This window comes from Dendropsophus ebraccatus, chromosome 11, assembly GCF_027789765.1.
Source record: "Dendropsophus ebraccatus isolate aDenEbr1 chromosome 11, aDenEbr1.pat, whole genome shotgun sequence".
Lineage (NCBI taxonomy): Eukaryota > Metazoa > Chordata > Amphibia > Anura > Hylidae > Dendropsophus > Dendropsophus ebraccatus.
Window position 1 is genome coordinate 60029207 of NC_091464.1, and position 23445 is coordinate 60052651.

The following is a 23445-nucleotide window of genomic DNA, read 5'->3' on the forward strand; positions in this document are numbered from 1 at the left end:
TGATCCATAAAACCCTGATTAGAGGATCATATGTCTGTGGGTTGAAGCTAATATGAGTAATAGAATAAATTCCTCCATTGCATTCTATAGACTTGTTCATGTGTGTAAAGTTCACCATTTATTGCCCATGTATAACAGCGTATTGATGAGGTAAACACATGAGCACATATCATTTGTACATTAACCCCTTAGGGACCAAGCCTGTTTGGGCCTTAATGACCAGGCTCATTTTTCAAAATCTGACCTGTCTCACTTTATGCGCTTATAGCTCAGTGATGCTTTAACGTATGCTAGCGATTCTGAGATTGTTTTTTCGTAACATATGGTACTTTATGTTAGTGGCAAAATTTGGTCACTGTCTTGTGTGTTTTTTGTGAAAAACATCAAAATATAATGAAAAATTTGAAAATTTTGCACTTTACGAACTTTGAAATTCTTTGCTTCTAAAAAAAAAAGGCACGTGACAAAAATTAGTTAGTAAGTCACATTATCAATATGTCCTCTTTATTCTGGCTTCATTTCGTAAACATATTTCACTTTTTTAGGGTGTTACGGGGCTTAGAAATGTATCAGCAAATTATCAAATTTTCATGAAATTTCCAAAACTGATTTTTTTAGGGACCAGTTCTTATTTTAAGTTGATTTAGGAGGCTTGTATACTGGAAACTCCCATAAGTGACCCCATTTTGGAAACTAGACACCTTAAAGAATTAATCTAGGGGTATAATGAGCATTTTAACCCTACAGGGGCTGGAGGAAAGTATTCACAATTAGGCCGGAAAAAAATTGAAAATAGAAATTTTCCAATAATATATTTGTTAAGATTAAAGTATCTCATTTTCATAATAAACATGAGAGAAAATGCACCCCAAATTTTGTAATGCAGGTTCTCCTGAGTAGAACGGTACCCAACATGTGGGCGTAAACCACTGTATGGGCACACAGCAAGCCTCAGAAGGAAGGGAGCACCTATTAGCATTTCCAGTTCAGATTTTGCTGAAGAAATTTCTGAGCGCCAGGTGCGGCATAAACCACTGTGTGGGCACACAGCGGGGCTCAGAAGGGAAGGAGCGCCAATTAGCATTTCCAGTTCAGATTTTGCTGAAGAAGTTTCTGAGCGCCAGGTGGGTTTGCAGTGCCCCTGTAGTGTCAGCAGAATAGAACCCCCCCAAAAGTCACCCCATTTTGGAAAGTACACCCATCAAAGAATACATCTTGGGGTGTGGTGACCATTTTGACCCCACAGGTATTAGAGGAAAGTATTCAAAAGAAGACAGTAAAAATGAAAAAATTGAATTTTTCCAATAACATGTTTGTTTAGTTTGAAATTTCTCAATTTCACGAGAAACAGGGGAGAAAACTCACCCCAATATATGTAACGCAGGTTCTCCTGAGTAGAACGATACCCCATATGTGGGCATAAACCACTATGTGGGCACACAGCGGGCCACAGAAGGAAGGGAGTGCCAAGCATTTTCAGTGCATGATTTTCCTGAAGAAGTTTGAGCGCCAGGTGCGTTTGCAGTGCCCCTGTAATGTCTACAGAATAGAACCCTCCCCCCCAAAATCACCCCATTTTGGAATGTACACCCCTCAAGGAATTTATCTTGGGGTGTGGTGAGCATTTTGACCCCACAGGTATTGGAGGAAAGTATTCAAAACTAGACCGTAAAAATGAAAAAATTCAAATTTTTTCAATAACATGTTTGTTTAGTTTGAAATTTCTCAATTTCACTAGGAACAAGGGAGAAAAAGCACCCCAAAACTTGTAACGGAGGTTCTCCTGAGTACAATGGTACCCCATATGTGGGCATAAACCACTGTATGGGCACACAGCAGGGCTCAGAAGAGAAGGAGTGTCATTTTAGTTACAGGCAATATGTGGGTGTTTACTGGTTATCTGGGGTGGTAATAGACAATCTCAGGGTGTTTACTGGCTATCTGAGGTGGCAGCAGGCAATCTGGTGTGTTATGGGCAATCTGGGGTGGTTACGGGCAATCTGGGGTGGTTACGGGCAATCTGGGGTGGTTACGGGCAATCTGGGGTGGTTACGGGCAATCTGGGGTGGTTACGGGCAATCTGGGGTGGTTACGGGCAATCTGGGGTGGTTACGGGCAATCTGGGGTGGTTACGGGCAATCTGGGGTGGTTACGGGCAATCTTGGGGTGGTTACGGGCAATCTTGGGGTGGTTACGGGCAATCTTGGGGTGGTTACAAGTAATCCAGAGTGGTTACGGGTAATCCAGGGCACTTGACTTTGGTGACAGGCGTAAAAAAGTGCCGGCACCATTTGGAACAAGCGATCAGTGGTATATAGTATATACCGCTGATCACTTGTACTAGGACCACACCGGGTGGTCACCGATCATTGCCCCATGCTCTCCGCCACCTCCGGTGGTGGAGAGAATGAAGCTTGGATCATTTTTAGGAATCCATCACTGTGAACAGAGTCTGTTCACAGTGATGACGGCGGCCATCTTGGATCAGATGGCCGCCCAGGGAGGGGAGGGTCAGTGGCCAGGTCACTAGGGTTAATTCTGGGGATGGGGGGACATGTTTTCATCTCCTCTCACTGTGGATTCACGGTGAGAAGAGATGAAAGCGTTCAGCTGCGCTGGCAATGCCCGTTACCGGTAGCCGCCTTTATACTGATAATAACGGCGATCACCGGTGAGGGGACTGGCCGGGACTGACCCCACACTCTCCCCCAACCCCTCAGCTACCTCCGGTAGCTGAGAGGAAGGGGCTGCAGGCATTACCGGCGCCGGTGCACTATTCTGCACCATCGCCATAAAGAGCTGATGGCAGCAGAATAGAGCCCATTAGTGATCGCCGTAAAAATCCGTATCGGCGGTCACTAATAACATAATACATGTATTCTCTGGGTCGCTACGGTTACGGCGATACCACATTTGTGTGAGTTTTTTTTAACTATTACCGCTTTGGCGCAATAGAAACTATCTTCCTAGCCAAAACCCACAAAAACTGTCGCCACATTGCAAGATCCATAGCGTTCTCATCTTTTGCGCGACAGAGCTGGTTTTGGGCTTATTTTTTGTGGGAAGATCTGTAGTTTCTATTGATACCAAGTTTTATATGTACATGACTTTTTGATCTCTTTTATGACGTATTTTCTAAAGTGGATTGATAAAATACAGCTATTCTAGTACTGTTTTTTTTTATTTTTTTTTACAGCGTGTGTCGTGCGATATAATTATTGATATAGTTTTATAGATTGGGTTGTTACGGACGTAACGATACCAAATATGTATAGGATTTGTGTTTTTGATCACTTTTATGTAATGTTTTATAGTGTATGGGGAATGTAATGCATCTTTATTATTGGGGGGGGGGCTGGGGGGGGGGGCTGTGTTGTGTTTGGTGCACACTTTTTTCACTTTTTTTTACTTTTACACTAGTGTACATTACTGTACACTAGTGTAAAATACTTTGATCACTGATACAATACATTGCAGTACCTGATGTACTGCAATGTATTGTATCATACCTCATGCTGACAGGCAATAGCCACGGCCACCCCTGTCAGCATCAGGCATCTCCATGGAGACCCCGGGGACCTTCATTAGGACCCCGGAATCACCATGGAGACATCGGGACCCCGGACGGCGCCGCGGGACATCGCGATCATGTAAGTGACCCACGGCGCCGTCCGGGATCCACCGGGACCCGTTAGATGCCGCTGTCATGGTTTGACAGCGGCATTTAACGGGTTAAACTGCCCGGAGCGGAGAATCCTCCGCTCCGGGCAGTTACAGGAGGGTGTCAGCCGTTAAAAGGCGTACGCATCGCAATAAAGCCCATTAGTGGCCGCCGTGAAAAGGCAGCATGGCGGTCACTAAGGGGTTAAATCTTGTTTTTTTGTTTTTTTTACTATGAAGTAAGGTATAGGATGGATATATAGGCTTATATACACTACATGAAACAGAAGATTGTCGGCAGAAAAAGACCACTTGGTTAATCTAGTCTGCCTTTTTTGTATCGCCTTTCTTATTATCTTAGGATAGATATATGTTTATCCCAGGCAGGTTTACATTCGGGTATTTCAGATTTACCAACCACATCTGCTGAAAGTTTTTAAAGTATCTGATTTATTTTTATTTTTTTTAAGCTCCATTTTTAAACCTTTTTTTGAAGGTTGTATTAGATGACTAGAGATATTGGCCTAGTGGCAGTGGGAATGCAGGGTTGGTTCTACCACACTGACTGATCGGACTATAGAAAACCAAATCAATCTCTGCATCAAAGGAGAAGTCTGGTGAAAATTTTTATTAAAGTATTGTATTGCCCCCCAAAGTTATACAAATTACAAATATACACTTATTAAGGGAAATGCTTATAAAGTGCTTTTTCCCTGCTCTTACTACTGGCTTCACTTCCTGGATAAAATGGTGATGTCACGACCCAACTCCCAGAGCTGTGCGGGCTGTGGCTGCTGGAGAGGATGATGGCAGAGGGATGCTCAGTGTCCCTCAGTGTCCCTCTGCCATCATCCACTCCAGCAGCCACAGCCCGCACAGCTCTGGGAGTTGGGTCGTGACATCACCATGTTATCCGGGAAGTGAAGCCTTGATACAGTAGTAAGTGCAAGTAAAAAAGCACTTTTAAGCATTTCCCGTAATAAGTGTATATTGGTGATTTGTATAACTTTTGGGGGGCAATACAATACTTTAATAAAATTTCCGCCGGACTTCTCCTTTAACCCCTTAACGACAAAGGGCGTATAGGTACGCCCTATAGCCGGTAAGGGCGTCCAGAGCGGGGCCGCGCGGCGACCCCGCTCTGAACCGCGACGGTCCCGGGTGCCGCGTGTAGCCCGGGACCGTAGGTATTAGCGGGCACGGTCCGATCGCCGTGCCCGCTAATACAGTAATCAGATGCAGCTGTCAAACATGACAGCTGCATCCGATTACCGGATCCAGCATCTCCCTGGTGTCTAGTGGCGGAGATCGCTCCTCCGGGATGTTATCCCGGAGAAGCGATCTCCGTTTCTGAAGCCGGCCGGGGACCGAAAGCAAACGAGTGCCGATCTCATGGATCTCTGCAGCATATCTATGCTGCAGAGATCTCAATGAGAGATCAAAGTGTATATACTAGAAATCCCCCAGGGGGGCTTCTAGTATATGTGTAAAAAAAATAAGAAAAGTGTTGTTGTGAATAAAAAGCCCCCTCCCCTAATAAAAGTCTGAATCACCCCCCTTTTCCCAGGTTATAAATAAAAGTAAATAAATAAACAAACATGTTTGCTATCGCCCGAACTATTAATCACATTCCTGATCTCGTACGGTAAACGGCGTCAGCGCAAAAAATCCCAAAGTGCAAAATTGCGCATTTTTGGTCGCATCAAATCCAGAAAAATTGTAATAAAAAGCGATCAAAAAGTCGTATATGTGCAATCAAGGTACCGATAGAAAGAACACATCATGGCGCAAAGAATGACACCTCGCACAGCCCCATAGACCAAAGGATAAAAGCGCTATTAGCCTGGGAATGGAGCGGTTTTAAGTGACGTATATTTGTTGACAATGGTTTGAATTTTTTTACAGGCCATCCGATACAATATAAGTTATACATGTTACATATCGTTTTAATCGTAACGACTTGAGGAACGTGCATAACAAGTCAGTTTTACCCCAGGGCGAATGGCGTAAAAACACATTTCCCCCAAATAAACAAAATGCGTTTTTTTTTCAATTTCACCACACTTTGAATTTTTTTCTGGTTTCGCAGTGTACTTTATGCAAAAATTCAGCCTGTCATTGCAAAGTACAATTAGTGACGCAAAAAATAAGGGCTCATGTGGGTCTCTAGGTGGAAAAATGCAACTGCTATGGCCTTTTATGCACAAGGAGGAAAAAACGAAAACGCAAAAATCGAAATTGGCTCTGTCCTTAAGTGGTTAAGACCTTTGCGCTGGAGGCTGTCAGATTCAGATATTTTTTGGGGACTGGAATAGTCTTACTGAGCTAGAGAGACAATGGATGTTTTCCATCACCTTTTTGTATGCTATCTGTTCTGCTATTTTCTTAAGTTGCCATTTTAGTTCTTCCCACATATGGTCTTTTGCAGCCACATTGTATTATGTTACGTTCGTCAGTAGTTCTTTCATCTCCCACTTGAAGTCTTCGGCAGTGGAATTTACCATTGTAGTCTCAGTCTTCCTGGTGTTGTGAATTTGCAGTTAGAACAGAATCCACAATAAAACTTTCATGTACTGTACATTGGTGGCTGTATATAACCCTATATATCCATCCTATACCTTACTGCCTAGTACGAAACATTATTTAATGTACAGATATTTCTCTGCTCATGTGTTTTTCATCAACACGCTGTTGTATATGAGCTTTACGTGGCAAACTTTACTCACATGAACGTATGTGGCAATACTGCAAACACCAGACTGAAGTCTATGCAATCCAATGAAGAAATTGATCCCATTCCTCATATTAGCTTCAACCCTCAGACATGTGATTCATAAAATCCTGATAAGATCATATCTGAGGTTAGAGGAGATATTTGCCACTGATGAAGGGGTACACAGCAAAACCCTGATTCGTGTTTGCCAGTTAACCTACTGTAAAAGCCATTAGAATTTTATTTTATTACATACTGGACTCTATTTCAGCCAGGGTCCTGTGCTACTACATCAGTACAAACACTACTTGATTACTAAGTATATTAAGTTTTTTGTTGTAACTATTGGCCTGTAAAGGTAAGGGCTCTTAAAGGACTCGAGGGGCTGACAGTGTAGTGAGGGTATCTGACCCTTGTGAGCATGGTACCTTTACTGAATCCATTTTTGCAGTAGCTCTGAGCAATCTTGAATATCATACTGTCAAAAAGGAGTATTGGCTTGGTGTTTGGGCTGCTCTTTGGCATGCCTCACCACTACTCCCTCTTTTTCACGTATATTTACTGCTGGCTGCCCTCCTCAGGTTTGTCGTCACTGCTATGCACCCAGGCACCGTTGCTGGCAAGGGCCGTGCATGCAGTCTTGCCAGTTCAGGCATTGCGCCTCTGATCTCTCAAGCCACACTCCCCTGACTATGCCATTCCAGGATTCCGAGCGGACTGTGTGTAGCTGGTAAGAGGTGGGAGCGATGTTCCTCAATAAACTGGTGTTCGCGCACTCAGGTACTGAAGCAGTGCCCTCAGTTTGGACACTCGATGCACGTACGTCACTCCTACGGCACCTGGGTGAGCGGTAATGTCAGGAGCATGCAGCCTGTCATGCGTGCACAGCAGGGACAACAACATCCAGCAGGAGGCCGTCCAGCAGTGAATATACATGAATAAAAAGGGAGGCGGAAGCAAAGCCACTACGCCTGTCTGACTCTTAAGGCCTTATTACACGGAACGATTATAGAAGACAACGATCAGCTGACATAAATGATGTTGTCTGTTTGTCTTTCAACATGTTGAAAGGCAAACCACTGCCGTCGCATCATGGAACAGGAGCAGCCTTCTTCTATGAGACCAAACATTATTCACAATCTACTGCATGGATGAGTCTACCATGCTCACAAGAAGCCACCTACACTACTGTCAGCACCCCAGGTCCAGTCCCTTTAACTTATTTTCCCCCACAAGATCTGTGAGCTGCGCAACCATTTGATATGTTCTGTCATAGCAAGTCAAAATATTTATGATTGGGTATTGGGTGCAGAATGATAGGGGGAATCTTTATTTTCTTTTAAGACACGACTGCAAAATGAAGAAAGTGGAGAGGTCTGAAGACTTTCTGATCGCATTATATATAAAGAATACAGATGCTTCCTCACTGTTCTGTCAGCTGTAGGTTTAGGATCAGTGAGACACCCCCTTTTGGTTAAGTCCCTCCTATTTTTCATCCTAAAGCAGGGACGGGAAACCTTGGGGAAAGCTTAGCTTTGGCTGTCCAGGTATGATTATTGTAGTTTTGCAACAGCTGGAGGGTTAACGGTTCCCCATCCCTGTCTTAAAGGGACTGTCCAGGATTAAGGTCCTATTACACAGGCAGATGGCGGCCCGATCAGTACTGTAAATGAGCGTCGATCTGCTAGTTTACTGGGCTTGTTACACAGCTTAAAAAATCGTTTAGCAAGGGCTACATGGACATTGTTAGTGATGTCCGTGCAGCCTTTACCCAAAAAGTTTTTTTATTACCTGTTAACGTTCCCGGTCTTCTCCTGCGCTCTGCTTCCTCCCCGGTCCTACGGCTGTAGCTTCAGAGCGGAGGTGGCCAGTGATTGGCTGAGCAGCCTGTCAGCTTTGAAGCTGCATCGCGGAACTGAGGAGAAAGCCAAGTGCAGGAGAACATCGGGAACGTGGACGGGAAATGTAAACTGTTTGTTGAATTGTCGTCTATTGGCTGCGCACAGCTATTACACGTAGCAATGCATGGTTGGCGGAACAATTTTAGGTCTAGGCCTAAAGAAACGTTCAGCCGATTGTTTCATCGGCTAATCGTTGTGTCTATTACATGGAGCGATAATCGGCCCAATCAGGACAATTATCACTCCTTGTAATGAGGCTCTTAAAAAAAAAAAAAAAAAAAAAAACACGACCACTTTCTACAATGTTTGCCTCACAACTCAATAAATTGTCACCACATTAGATGAGAGCGCCTGGCACCACAGTGATGTACCACATTAGAGATGGACTTGGGACAATGTTTCTCAGTCATTTGTGTTGTCTTATTTTTGTATTGTAGGATATTGTCGACAGCATTTTATTTTCCTACAATAGTGAAAGGTAAGTGAAACTTCCTTGTGGTCAGTACTGTAGGATGATTGCTGTATGGGATATGTGGTGGTCACACAGATGCGCACCATGCAGTGGAGGTGGATTTGTTGCATGGTTTTATTGCAGAGTTTCCAATCAGGATTTTAGGTTTTTATTTTAAAGAAAATTAACACACAGTATTTTCCTGTGTATAAGACTACTTTTTAACACAGGAAAATCTTCTCAAGTCAGGGGTCATCTTATACGCTGGGTGTCGTCTTATAGGGTCGGTGCTGAAAGACTTTAGACCGGAGAATCTGCAGTCGCCGCATGTGGTGGGGGGAGCTCAAATACGGCCACATCCCTGCCGTATGCGCTCACCGTATAAAGGGCAGAGCAAGCTGCAGGCGTATGGAAAAAAGATACGGTAGAGTGGCGCTGTTCCCATAAAAACACACCCCTTTCACTCATCTGGCTGCCCTTGTATCCTACCAGTATTACTGTACCTCCTTCTCTGCCTCTCAGATCTCACTGCTGTCTGATGTTTTTTTTTATTTGGTGTACACTGGAAGAGGGGTAGTCTTCTACGGTCAATATATCCCAAACTCTATATTTTAACTGGAAAAGTTGGGGGGTCGTCTTATACACCCAGTCTTATACGCCGGAAAATACGATATATATAGAACAGAACAGCACAAGTCTGAGTGAGCCCCGTCCTCCTTACTACGTGGAGCCATAGTGCAGACAATTTGGTGACTCTTCAGGTGACTCTTCTTGAAGCATTTACTTTACCTAAAATTACTTCACTACAGGTTTGTAAGTGGAAGCAAAGATGGAATTGCACGCATATGGAGACTGGAGGAGCAGGAGTGGCAAAGTATTGTGCTTGACATGGACACCAATCTAGATGACAGGTACAGTGCACTGTTTCTTATGAATGGATTCGGCTGCTTATGCTTAGAGGCTCTGTCACTATGATCAACTTCTTTTAAACCAATCCAATCCTGTTTAAAAAAAAAACAACAACTTTTCAATAAAGATATATTAAATTTTTGTTTGCTCCAGAAATAACCCTATACTCTTTTCTGCTTGAAAATTTGTCAGGATACATGACAAAGCAGCAAAAGTGTGGGCGGGTTCGCAGACATGGATAGAGGATGGGACTTACCTCATGCAGTGTAAAGGGGTGCGTCACACCAGCAAAGGGAAAGCCTATTCCGTTTTAGAGAACTGCTGGGGAAAGAGGCTATTAGAGGAATCAGGAGGGCAGAATTTGTAAATAACCATCCCTCAAGTTGACCTTTTCACAACCTCCCATTGTTTATACACATTGTGGAACTTTGAAGGGCTGTGACTCTGCCTCACACAAAGCGTGTATCCTTCTATTTGCATCAGGCACCCAATGCTGATGTTGGCTGCTTAACCCTTTATTTGCTGTAGTCACCTGTCTGATCACACATCACTGCCCTGCTGACCAGTGACAACTTAACTTTTTGACAGTGAGGCCCTTACAGCAATAGAAGACAAAATGAGAAAAGAAGTCAAATTTGAGTATTAACTCCTCCCCCACCTCCATCTCCCCTTTTTTTCAGCTAACATGCTCCTCCTCTTCTAGATGCTACTTCCTGCCCTCTAATATGTTGGCGGGGGGGGGGGGGGTTGCCTCTGGGGAGATATCCAAGGATCCTAGGACAGGGGTGTCAGACTGGCTGCACCCAGCTGTTGCAAAACTACAATTCCTGCAAAGCTTCAGCTTTGACTGTCCAGACATGATGGAAATTTGTAGTTCTGCTACAGCTGGGGGCCGCCAGTTTGATACTTATGTCATAAGGGAAAAATTTTACTGCAGTTATTAAAGGGTTACTGCCTGCTTTTTAATGGTGCCTGCCCCTGTCTGTGTTCTGGTTTACCTCTATCCTAAGGCTATGTCCTCACTGTCATGTGGAATTAAAACTGATGCAGTTGCTCAATAACCTCCTTGTAAATCATTTGCACGCTGTGCCCCCCTTCCACCTGGGTTCCAGTACGGTTGTTGCATGCATTCTTCCAAAAATCATGTGAGCCCCTTGTCCCCCCTCCTCCACATGGATCCACCTCTCTACGCCACTAGGCCCCAGGAACTTAACATCTGCTCCAGCTGCGCTGTCTGCTAATCCTCCTCAGCCCCTGGTCCATGCTAATCCTCTTCTGTAACATAACATTTTGCCCTACTGTGTAACCCTAAATGACCCTCTAGTTGAAGTCACCTAGTGGCTCAGCCCACCCCTACCAGTCTGTGCACCTTTTGATCCTGAGATTCTATACTCTTCCCCCCCCCCCCCCCCCATTTCCTCACTGGTGTTACCCCAGCTCCTTATGCTGCAGTAACTGGGTACCACATGGTCTCCTTTTAGATTGCATCCTATAGGTGTACAGAAGAAATCTTCCATAGGAGGAGCAATAATGTTCTACAGGTTACTCTCTTCTAGAATGTGTACTTCTATTTAAAAATCTCAAATCTTCTTGAACTCATCAACTGCTGTATGTTCTGCAGGAAGTGTTTTCAGTCTGACCCTGTACTCTCTTTTGCCACCTCTGTCCATTTCGGGAACTGTCCAGAGCAGTAGCAAATCCCCAGACACACAGGTCTAGACCAATGTGTTCCCATGCTTATACTTATATACTTATAATCTATATTTTTCTCTTTCTTAGATGCCATAATGATAGTATATCCTATTCAAAGCCCAAGGTTCTGATGATTGCATGGGACACCACAGATAGCTACGTGGTGACTGCAAGCAGTGTTCACCTACTGAAGGTGTGGGATTCACACACTGGGAAACTGCTGCACGTTCTGACGGTGAGTAGCTGGCGCTGAATCGGAAACTGTAGCTACCATAATAAAGGCAACATAGCAAATTCTCTTTGCATAAGAATAACCACTCGCTGTTTTTCTACAGGGTCATGAAAATGACATCTATGTCTTAGAACCTCACCCCTTTGACCCCAGAATGATGTTATCGGCAGGACATGATGGAAATATTTTCATATGGGATATTAAAAATGGCAGTAAAGTAACGCACTACTTCAATTTGGTAAGCAGCTTTTTCAAGTTAAAAAGGAAATAAAATGATGTATAGAAATGTTGGTGCTTAGCGGACATGGAGTATGCTGCAGTGGGGTGTATACTGCTGCATCTAGGAGGCTCTGACACAAAGTGGAAATTACATCCCCACCAGCACTGATCTGATTGGTGTTAGTATACACACGTCTGGGCCCCTGTAATCAGTTTCTAGCTGTTAGTATGTTTAAAGGGAACCATTCACCCCGTGGCCCCCGTTATAAACAGACAAACAGTCACATAAAGGTCAATATACTTACCATATCGCTCCCGGTCCCGTCCCGGATCTCGTTGTTGACACGGAGAAATCGCCGAATCTTCTTCTCCCGCCCATTATGGTAATGAGCTGAGATGAGTCCAACGTCCATAGGAAACGACGGACGAGTCCAACTTATTCATGAGGTCCTCTTCTCGTCGCCGCCCATCCACGCCTCCTGGAACTTGATTGACGTCTTCAGTCTTCAGTCTCCTCACGAATTCCCGCGCAGGCGCCGTTGCGAAGGTCTCGTCATCTCTTCTGCGCCTGCGCGGTAAACAGGATACGTGCTCTTGACGTTCCTGTGTACCGCGCATGCGCGAAGTCCAACACGTCACCAGCTCTGACAATCGGCGCACGCGCAGTAAACATTGAGGCTGTGGAGCGGCTTCAATTGTGAACTGCGCATGCGCCGAAAACGACCGTCACGGCGCCTGCGCGGGATCCGGCGAGAAGAGAGAAGACGAAGACGAAGAAGACCCGGCGTCAATCAAGTGTCGGAGGCGGGGAGAAGGCTGGACTTCGGGCCGGCGGCGCTCATTACCATAATGGGCGCGAGAAGAAGATTCGGCGATTTCTCCGTGTCAACAACGAGATCCGGGACGGGACCGGGAGCGATATGGTAAGTATATTGACCTTTATGTGACTGTTTGTCTGTTTATAACGGGGGCCACGGGGTGAATGGTTCCCTTTAAGACTTTCTCTTTACCCTATTTGTTTTTGGGCCATGGCACAGGATGTGTCTAGATACCCTGCAACCCCTTCCCTGTGCCACCAGTTAGTCTGCCATTTAGGTCACCACAAGCCAACCCCCAGCATGTAGGGCAGTAGTCACAGGTCATGTTCAGCCTCCCCCCCTATGGGCCCATTCCATCTACATCCCCTGCCTTTCTTGTCCTGTAGAGCTGTAGCAATCTGTCGGCAGGAGACCCAGAGGGCAAGTACTGTGCCCCACCGTTTAGGGCACTTAGTACAACCATCTTTCCTTACTGATCTCTGGCTCCTTGGCGCCTTCCCTTGCCAAGATCCTCTTAGGGTGGACTACCCTTTTCCACCTCAGGGTCATTGGTAAAGCCACAGCGCTGTGTGTAAATATATCTGCTGGCAAGAGTTTCTTTGCGCCCCCTTAGTCAGTACCCTTGCACAGATCTCACTATCCTGCTGAGATACAGATGATCAGGCATAAGCAGCCAACCATAGCGTGGGGTATGGGGCCTGTGGAAACCTCTGATTTATGGGCCCAGTTGCTGCTGCGACCTTTGCCGTTCGGATGGCTTTCATTCTTGTTTGTGGTTGCTAAAATCTTTACTTATTACTCCAACCAGATCGAAGGACAAGGCTACGGGGCCATGCTTGACTGCAAGCTGTCAGCCAATGGACAGCGCATTGCAGGGACGGATTCACATGGATATCTGCTGATCTTTGGCTTTGGAAATGGCAAATCATATGAGAAAGTAAGTGTGCATAAAGTCAGGTTTTGTGCGATGTTGTGTATTCTACTTTAAGGGCTACAAAAAACTTATTTTAATACCCTGCTGTAGGGCTGGGCGGTATACCGTCAAAATACCGATACAGTCTCTGGCGTCGGTTAACCGACCTCAACTCTGTCAGGATGGTATCTGCGGTATTTCCCCCCTCCCTCCTCACCCTGCGGCCGCATGCTTCGCTCCCCTCTGTTAATCTTCCTGAGGAGGAAGACTGGAGATCTGACAGGCTGCGCACAGGCGTGCTGTGTGCTCAGTGCTGTTGCTGCTTCCGGGCGGCTCTGGAAGCTGCACGGTGTGCCCTGCCTCCCCTCTCCCGTACATAAAGTGGCTGCAGGGGTCAGGTATGGCTCAGCACTCTGTCCCGCACAGGAATCCTCCTCGCCTCATCTTTTGGCAGTGCTGAAGCAGCCGTGTGTGACTATCTGCCCGGGACGCTGCCGGCAGATATATGTGCTACAGCACTGAGTGACAGGGGGCAGAGGATTCCTTCCTGTGCGGGAGAGAGAGGCCGGGGGAGCATGGAGGTGCTGACCTATAGCTGCCCCAACTGTATGTGCGGGAGAGGGGGGGGGGGGGGTCCAGAACAGCATGTGACAGTGACTGGGGGCAGATATTAGATAGAAAGGTATAGGAGCTAGAGAGATAGATAAATGATAGATGTAATGATAGATAGATAGGAGAGAGATAGGGTCTATCTCTCTCCTATCTAGATAGCCCACGGCACTCAAAGGGTTAATGGTGCGTAATGTACTGTAGATTTATTCAAAAAAACAGTGCAGCACATCGTTTTTTTTTTGTTTGTTTTTTTATAAATCTGCGTTTTGCACCGTTAACCCTTTGAGTGCAGTGGGATATCTACTTACTATTTGAATACGGTCAAGAGTCAAGACCTAGGTCCGCTGGCACCAACCCAACGCCAATTGAGCAGTGCTGCTTTTTCTCTTTTTTTGTATCCATCTATCTATCGATCTATCTCCTATCTGTATATATGTATGTGTGTGTGTGTGTGTGTGTGTGTGTGTGTGTATATATATATATATATATATATATATATACACACACACACTAGGGTAGATTTCTCAAACATGGTGTAAAGTGAAACTGGCTCAGTTGCCCCTAGCAACCAATCAGATTCCACTTTTCATCCCTCACAGACTCTTTGAAAAATGAAAGGTGGAATCTGATTGGTTGCTAGGGGCAACTGAGCCAGTTTCACTTTACACCATGTTTGAGAAATCTACCCCACAGTATAAAGATAGATATAGCAAAAAATATAGGCAGCACAATAAACAAACTGTGGGTGGCAGCAGATGAATCCCAGACCTTGGATCAAGTCAGCTAGTAAAAATATTCTGATGGTAATACAAACGTGAAAACGTGGATTTATTCCATATAACAATGTGCAGCAAACTTCACAAGTAATATACAACGTTTTGGCATCTCCTACACCATTTTCAAGTGGCACTTTTAAATGGTGTAGGAGATGCCAAAACATTGTGTACTACTTGTGAAGTTTGCTGCACATTGTTATATGGAATAAATCCACGTTTGTATTACCATCGGAAAATGGGGTTTTCAAAAGGGGTGTGGCTTTTAAAAGGGGCGTGTCATAATTATCGTTCAATTTATCGTTACCGCCGCTACATGTGCGATAAACCGCGATATTGATCTAGGCCATTATCGCCCAGCCCTACCCTGCTGTGAAATTTAATGTTAAAGGAGTACTCTGGAAACTTTTTTTTTTTTTTTTTTTTTTTTTTTTTTTTAATCCACTATTTATAGACAGTAATACAGATTTGTAAATCACTACTTTTAAAAAAAATCTCCAGTCTTCCAGTACTTATCAGCTTCTGTATGTCCTCGGGAAGTGGTGTATTTCCATTCTGACACAGTGCCACCTCTGTCCATGTCAGGTACTTTCCAGAGCAGTAGTAAATCCCCATAGAAAACATCTCCTGCTCTAGACAGTTCCAGACATGGACAGAGGTGGCAGCAGAGAGCACTGTCAGACACCAGTCCATAGCTACATCTGAAGTTTTCTTTTCAGGGCTTTTTATTATGAGCAGATTGTTAACAATGATTTACTCCTATTCCAGATTCCGGAGCAGATGTTTTTCCACACAGACTATAGACCCCTTATTGTAGATTCAAACCAGTTTGTCCTCGATGAACAAACCCAGCAGGCTCCACATCTGATGCCGCCACCGTTTTTGGTAGATGTTGACGGAAACCCTCATCCACCTGCATATCAGAGACTGGTACCTGGGAGGGAGAACTGTGCCGATGAGCATTTGCTTCCTCAGTTGGGATATATGGAAACTGGTAAGCACTCTGGAAACCCACCAGTATCATTGAGCCTTCAATTTACTAAGGCAGCCAGGGGCCTAAAAAAGAATATTTAACTTGTGTGATCTTATAAAGAATGTTTAAAAAATAAATAACCTGTGTGATCTTTGTGTTGGTAGGTTTGGTTCAGGTTAAATACTATACATGCGTTGCCATATAATATGACTTAGGCTTGTATTACACGGAGCGATTATCGTTCAAAAAATCGTTAAATCGTTCGGATTTGAACGATAATCGTTTCATGTAATAGCAGGCAATGATTAAACGACCAACGAGAAATCGTTGATCGTTTAATAGGATCCGGACCTATTTTTATTGTTTGATCGTTCGCACATTGTTCGATGGAATAAGAATTCGCAACTGAGATGTACGCAATACCGGCGACTAAACAACCGCAAGAACGATCATAAATAACGATCATTGTTCCATGTAATTGGGCGAACGATTTCAGGTCGTTTGCCTTAGCGGTCGTTTAACCCCTAGACGACCCAGGACGTAGAGTTAACGTCATGGAAGTCTGTCCCCAGACGACCCTGGACGTAACTCTACGTCCTGGGTGTTTCTCCCGCTATGAAGCGCGCTCCGGAGCGGAGCGCGCTTCATAGGAGTTTGGGGCCGGCTGCAGTGAGCAGCCGGGACTTCACCGGTAATGACACGCTGCCGCGTGTCATTAACCCCTTAGTGTAAGTGACAGGGGGAGTTGAAACGGACCGCCGGAGGTCTCTCACCTGCCTCCGTGCGGTCCGATCGGCGATCTGCTGCACTAAGCCTGCACAGGCAGGCTCAATGAGCAGATCGCAGATAACACTGATCAATGCTATGCCTATGGCATAGCAATAATCAGTGTACAAATCAAAGTACTGTATGTACAAGTCCCCCAAAGGGACTTCAAATGTGTAAAAAAAAAAAAGTTAAAAACACTATTACGCTACCCCAAAACCCCTCCCCCAATAAAAGTTGAAATAACCCCCCCTATCCTATTATGTAAAAACATATTAAAATAAATAGATAAACATATAATATACCGTAGCGTGCGTAATTGTCCGATCTATTAAAATATAACAAGCGTCATTGTGATCGGTGAACGGCGTACACGAAAAGAGGGGAAAAAAGTGCGCGGATTACCGATTTAATGTTACATTATATATTAAAAAAAATCTATAAAAAGTGATCAAAACGTCCGATCTTCACAAATATGATATTAATAAAAACTAGAGATCATGGCGGAAAAAATGACACCCCATACAGCCCCGTAGGTGAAAAAATAACTGTTATAAGTGTCACAATAGGCCCATTTTATTATTTAATTGCCAAAAAAAAGGATTTCATAAAAAAAAAAAATATATATAACATTAGAGAATCTGTGTAACCTGCATATGGTTGTGTTCGGGCTGACCTATAGAATAATAGTGTCATGTCGGTGTTACCATATAGTGCATTACGTAGACACAAGAACCCCCCAAACGTTACCATATTGCATTCTTTTTTACGATTTCACCTATTTATATCTTTATAAATAATATATTTGGAATTCCATCGTACATGTTATGGTAAAATGAATGACGCCAAGTACAACTATTCCTGTAAAAAACAAGCACTTACATGGCTTGTAGATAGAAAACGGAGAGTGCTAGAGCTCTTAGAAGAGGGGGAGGGAAAAACGAAAACACTAAGATCAAAATTTGCGCGGTCCACTGGGTCATTTTGGGCCTGGTCCTCAAAGGGTTAAGATTGTTTATTGTTAATCGTTAGTCGTCGAAAAATTGCTTTGTGTAATAGTACCCTTATGCTGTAACCTATTGTCTAAAGTTGATGGAGAAATCGTGGAACAAGTGGTCAGTCAGCAGACAAACTCTGATCAACAGAACCAAGATTCCAACCTGCGGCCGGACCAGAGGCAAAATCCAGAACAAGAACCCGGCTCCAGCGGTCAGGCCCCCAGTGCAGCCAGAAGAGGTACTGTAGGTGTAATACCCTACCCTACATGTGCTGTAGGGGAGGCTGTGTACACATTGCTGTCTGTTGTAGCTCCTCTACCTAAATTTTTCTTAATAGTTCCAGATCTTGCTTCTCCACCAAATATCGGCCTGAGGCGCAGCGGTCAAGTAGAGGGCGTTCGCCAGATGCATAATAACTCACCTCGCAGTCAGATTGCTACTGAGAGGGATCTACTTGCCTGGAGGAAAAGGGTGGTCGTTCCAGAGATTCCGAGCGTCATATACAGGTCTCTTTTATGTTACATCATCCTGTCATAGCGTCATACACTTCAGCAGTGAATGCACTGAATAGCAGTATAAAGCATGGAGGTGGTACAAATTTGTAACTATGGCCTTTAATTACTTTGGTGGATTCCGACTACAGCAGCTGAAGTCACTTATTGTCGCTTTGTACCTTGGATAGGTGGGAACTTTTAATATTGGGCTATACCACTTTAAATGGGTAATTCAGAAATAGAAAAACAGAATTTTAATATTAAAACTGTCCCCCAATTTAAATGGCTTTAAAGGGGTTGTCCGGCGATAAAAAATTATTCACAGAATAACACACATTACAAAGTTATAACTTTGTAATGTATGTTATGTCTGTGAATGGCCCCCTTCCCCGTGTCCCACCACCCCCCGCGGCCACGTCATCAGCTGCTCAGCTGCGATTGGCTAAGCACAGTTATGCTCAGCCAATCGCGGCTGAGCTTCGGATGACGCTGCAGAGGGCGGCAAGCACTCGGGAAGATCCGCTCGCCGCCCGAAGAAGACGTCACTGCTGAGGATCGGAGACCGTGGTCGGCACGTGACAGGTATGTATAGCGCACCACACTTCGGGTACACGGGTGGGGGGTGGTGGGACACGGGGAAGGGGGCCATTCACAGACATAACATACATTACAAAGTTGTATAACTTTGTAATGTGTGTTATTCTGTGAATAATTTTTTATCGCCGGACAACCCCTTTAAAGAGGTTTTCTGTGATTTGATGGCATATCCTGATGGGTAGGGGTCTGTTGTCCAACACCCCCGCCGATCAGCTTTTTGGCAGAGCCGTGGCACTCTGCTATACGTAGTGAACTGAGTTGGAGGCCTCACCTCTGTCTTTGGTTTAGTAGCCATTCAAGGGTATTGCGGCACAGTTCCTGTATTTTTTCAGTGGGAGTGGCGCTGCAGTAACCCAGCATGGCTCTTCTGGGTTGTATAAAGTTTTCCACTTCTGCAAGCGACTCAACTCACAAAGTCTCAGAAAAAGCAATAGAACATAAACCAAGGGCAGCATCCATGTGTTGTAGTAGAGGTTTATTGATGCTCTGTATGCCTTTCTATTACAGGAAAGAGGAAGATATTAGAATTGCTAAAGGAGAACAGGAAAAGTTGTTTTTTGCCCGCCAGAAGCCACATAATGTGTGTGACTCTTCAGAAGAGGTGAGAAAATCTCCTTTTTTGCTGCTGCTTTACTTTGGAATGGCATCTGGACTGACATGTCGTAGTTCAATCCAACACCTTGGAAGCTCACTGTGTGTGCATTTATTGGTATAGTCTTTGGGGTACCTATTTTGTCAGCTACCAAAGATTCATGTGTAGTAATACTTGTTACTGAGTGCCTTTGCTATGTCTAGGATACACTTCGAGCTCGTAATCTGAGACTACTTAAGAAGATAGCAGCTCGTGGACGACCTCCACGCCGTGCAGTGGAAGAGTTCCTTGAGCTCTCTTGTGAAGAAGATGATGGTTTTAGGACTTCTGCAACTGAAGTGGTAGAAGAGGAGGAGGCAAGTGGACATTTTTTTTTTTTTTTTTTTTTTAACTATATAGTGTACTGTAGGTAGGGACCTTTTTCTAAATCTTTATGGGGACCCCTAGCACACTCAAGATCACCTGCCTTGCAGTAGGTTATGGCAGCGATCATGTGTATAACTGGGTTTTTCTTATTTATAGATGGAAAATCAAAGTGACAATTCGGCGCAGTCAGCTTCTGAAGATGAAGATGACTGGAGAAACACAAGGTAAAAGTACAACTGCTAGTGTTTTGTGATTGTGCAGCCACAAGCTTGAACCGTATCATCTAGACGAGACATGGGCAACCTGCCGCCCTCCAGCTGTTGCAAAGATACCATTCCCATCATTCCTGCACAGCCAAAGCTTTCGCTGTGCAGGCATAATGGAACTTGTAGTTTTGAAACAGCTGGAGGGCCTCAGGTTCCCCATTCCTGGTCTATACTGTGTCCTTACTGTTTTTATACAGAGTATGCATCTCCATAGAGGTACGGCAAACTCTTGCCTGCAGTCATACCCCCATATGTCTGTCCCCTAACTTGTCACTGATCATGACAACCGAGGTCACTTGTCCTCCAAGAGAATGATGTGGCACTGTGCATGCTCAGCAATGCTCCATTCATCCACCATAAAGTTTCTGGACGTTGCCTAATGCTTATCTGTGCTATATTTAGAAGTATATACAGGTTCGGGATAGAGATGGTTAATAAAAGAAAGCAGGATCACACCAGCTACCTGCACCAACAGATTTAACTCTACCCTAATATTGAAACTACCCACTTACAGAATATGGACACACACAGAAGACTATCACTACTTTTATTAACATATTTAAAAATACAGTGTTAACTTTGTTTAAGAGCGTTTTGGTTTAAGAGCTCAGTTTTCAAAAGTGTGACTTGGTTTAAGAGCATTGCTTTGGTGTAAGAGCTCCCTGTACTGTGGGGGAGGGGCATGACCTGCATAGTGTGGTCTACAGCCCTGTACTCTGACCCAGGAAGTCTCCCTCACCTTCCAAATCTTAGCAGATGCTAAGATGCTGGGGCTTGCATCAGAGGACAGGACTGTGGAGATAATCTCTTCATAGCTGTAACCCCTCTCTCCCTGGACAGAATGCTGCATGTATGTGCCCAAGTATGTCCTTCATGCAGTCTTGTCAGTCCTGATTGGTCCATGCTGAAGACCCCCTTTTCCATTGCTGTCATGTGACCACACAGACCTCTGACAGCAGCCCTGCTTCTCTATTCTAGCCTGTTGTACTATACTACTGCATTATGGAGATCTGCAGTTCCATCCTCTATCTACAAACTGCTGCTATCAGGTTTATGCACTTACTATACATTAAATTCCACATGCTGATTGCTATACTGTACAGTAATTTATAATATCACATATTCACCTGTTTCTCATTTTGTTTTATTTGTTTTACATGTTCAGGATAAAAAAAATCCTTATTTTTGAGGTGTGAAACCAATTGTCTGCATTTCAGTGATTTCTTACGGGAAAATTTGCTTTGGTTTAAGAGTAGATTTGGATTACAAGCACAGTCCCGGGACGAATTATGCTTGTAATCCAAGGCACCACTGTATATGATATGATATACTAATAAAAAAAGTAAAAAAAAAATTACCACTAGATAATAAATGCAACTTGTCCACACAGCGAGCATTAATACAATTAGAGTGCAAGAAATATTATATAAAGTGCTTAATTGGGTCAGCAATACATATTTGCTGACCCAAATCTAGTGGTCATTTTTTACACTTTTTTTTATTAGTATATTGTCATATTTTTAAATTATGTTAATAAAAGAATTGATTGTCTCTGAACTATGCCCATAGTCTTCTGTGCGTGTCCATATGTTTAGAAGTACCATAGGCAGTCATGGGCAGCACCGCTTCATTCACTCCGGGAACTATTGACCTCTCTTGTTGTGATTGGTTAGGGTAAATCTTGCATAATTTTACATTTATTTGTTGGACATGTGTAAATTGCCATTACCTTGTATGAAGAATATAAATCTGAAACCTTGTTTGTTCCTTGTTGTAGTGATTTATCCAGTGAATACTCTGATTGGACTGCAGATGCGGGGATTAATCTTCAACCTCCGAGCCGCAATTCCACCCGCCGTAGATTTCAGCGGTTGCCGAGCAGCTCTGAGGATGAGAGTTCAGCAGTAGAGGGATCCACGGAAGAAAAGTCCACCCCCAAAAGGGAGAGGACCAAGAAATCACCTGGGGACCGTGAAGTATGTTGTGTGATGGGATGACCTCACAGGGTAGGATTTATGTTGGCTATGTGTACTATACGCTCTATTCTATATGTAGACAACAAAATTGCCTGAGAGAGCTCCTCTGAGCAGAGAAATCTCCACTGACTGGCGTCCATCTTGCTGGATCACAGACACTACTCCTCGGAGGTCGCCTTTTGTTCCACAGATGGGAGATGAAGTGAGTTTTATAGCTATACAAGAAGTATAATGTGATCACTCCTTCTGTTTTGTGTGTATTGGGACACTTAGTCATATCTGCTATTTTAGGTCATCTACTTTCGACAAGGTCATGAAGCCTACATCAATGCTGTTCAGAGAAGCAACCTTAGTATTGGCAGCTCCTTAAAGGAGCCCTGGAAGAAATGTGTGCTAAGGGTAAAGCATGTCTGTAGTTTTCAGCACATGGTTTGCTTATGATCTGTATTTAGCAAGTTTTCAGTGTGTTGGAGAGAAACTTACTATGTTTTTGACTAGGACCAAGAATTGGTGAAAATCGTTGGGATTCGATACGAGATTGGTCCTCCCACTTTGTGCTGTCTTAAACTTGCCTTGATAGACCATGCCAGTGGAAAGATCACGGATCAATCCTTCTCTCTCAAGTACGTTCTTATTAGTTTCTGTGCTTAGAGATGAGCGCAACTGGAGCATGCTTGGGTCTGATCATTTGGCATTTGACTATTGGTGACTGAAGTTGGATGCAGCTCTAGGAAGTCTTGGAAATCATAGATATCATAGATGGTTGTATTCATGTTTTCCAGGACTCGCTAGGGCTGCATCCAACTTTTAGCCATTGGTAATCAAATGATGAACAATCAGACTCTAGCATGCTCCAGTTGCGCTCATCTCTAGCTATATGGTAATCTAGAGGTGGTTGAACAAAGTCTACACATAGAATGTCAATGCGTGTGAAAGGGGCTGTACTCATTAGAGGATTTGCTTAAAAAAAAATTTCTGTTTTCTTACAGAAACAGTGCCACCCCTGCCCTCAGTTGGTATGTGGTATTTCAGTTTAACTCTATTGAAATGAATAGATTCAAGTGGTAATACCACACGCAACCTGAGAACAGGATCACCTGACACAATGCTCCCAGGACGGCAAATCAACCTGAGAACGTGTGCTGTTTTTGGAAGAAAGCAAAGCTGCAACTTGTAGGCAGATTTAGGCCTGCCCTGAGATGTCCTATGGACACTGCATACATACTGTACATTTGTATATATCATAGTCTTTGACATTTGACTCCAGCAATGATCAAAGTCTGTCCTACAATTGACATAGGAAGGAGACAGAAATGGTAAAAAGCAAACCTGGTTACAGTATAAGCCACAGTTCACACTAGTCTTTAATGTTAAAACCTGAAAATCCTGCCAGTCCTGTGGATAGAGGCTGTGGGATTGGATGCTGTTCTTGTAGAATAATATTGCAAAGATAAGTTTCATATTTGCAAGCCTTATTCCTAAATATAGTGCACATATTTGGCTGCATATTTCAGTTCTTTTGTAT

The 23445-nt window shown here is 44.0% G+C and overlaps 1 protein-coding gene across 1 annotated transcript in view; it reads left to right on the top strand.

Annotated features, from left to right (window-relative positions):
- BRWD1 (bromodomain and WD repeat domain containing 1) overlaps positions 1-23445 on the top strand; it is a 60517-nt gene that overhangs the window by 26972 nt on the left and 10100 nt on the right. Inside the window, exons 12-26 of the mRNA XM_069946136.1 lie at positions 8712-8752; positions 9535-9636; positions 11414-11561; positions 11662-11796; positions 13404-13532; positions 15662-15887; positions 17721-17867; positions 17967-18135; positions 19228-19321; positions 19516-19668; positions 19835-19902; positions 21722-21920; positions 22000-22122; positions 22212-22319; positions 22419-22543. Of these exons, the coding sequence (XP_069802237.1) occupies positions 8712-8752; positions 9535-9636; positions 11414-11561; positions 11662-11796; positions 13404-13532; positions 15662-15887; positions 17721-17867; positions 17967-18135; positions 19228-19321; positions 19516-19668; positions 19835-19902; positions 21722-21920; positions 22000-22122; positions 22212-22319; positions 22419-22543 (1967 nt within the window). The remainder of the gene's footprint in view (positions 1-8711; positions 8753-9534; positions 9637-11413; positions 11562-11661; positions 11797-13403; positions 13533-15661; positions 15888-17720; positions 17868-17966; positions 18136-19227; positions 19322-19515; positions 19669-19834; positions 19903-21721; positions 21921-21999; positions 22123-22211; positions 22320-22418; positions 22544-23445) is intronic.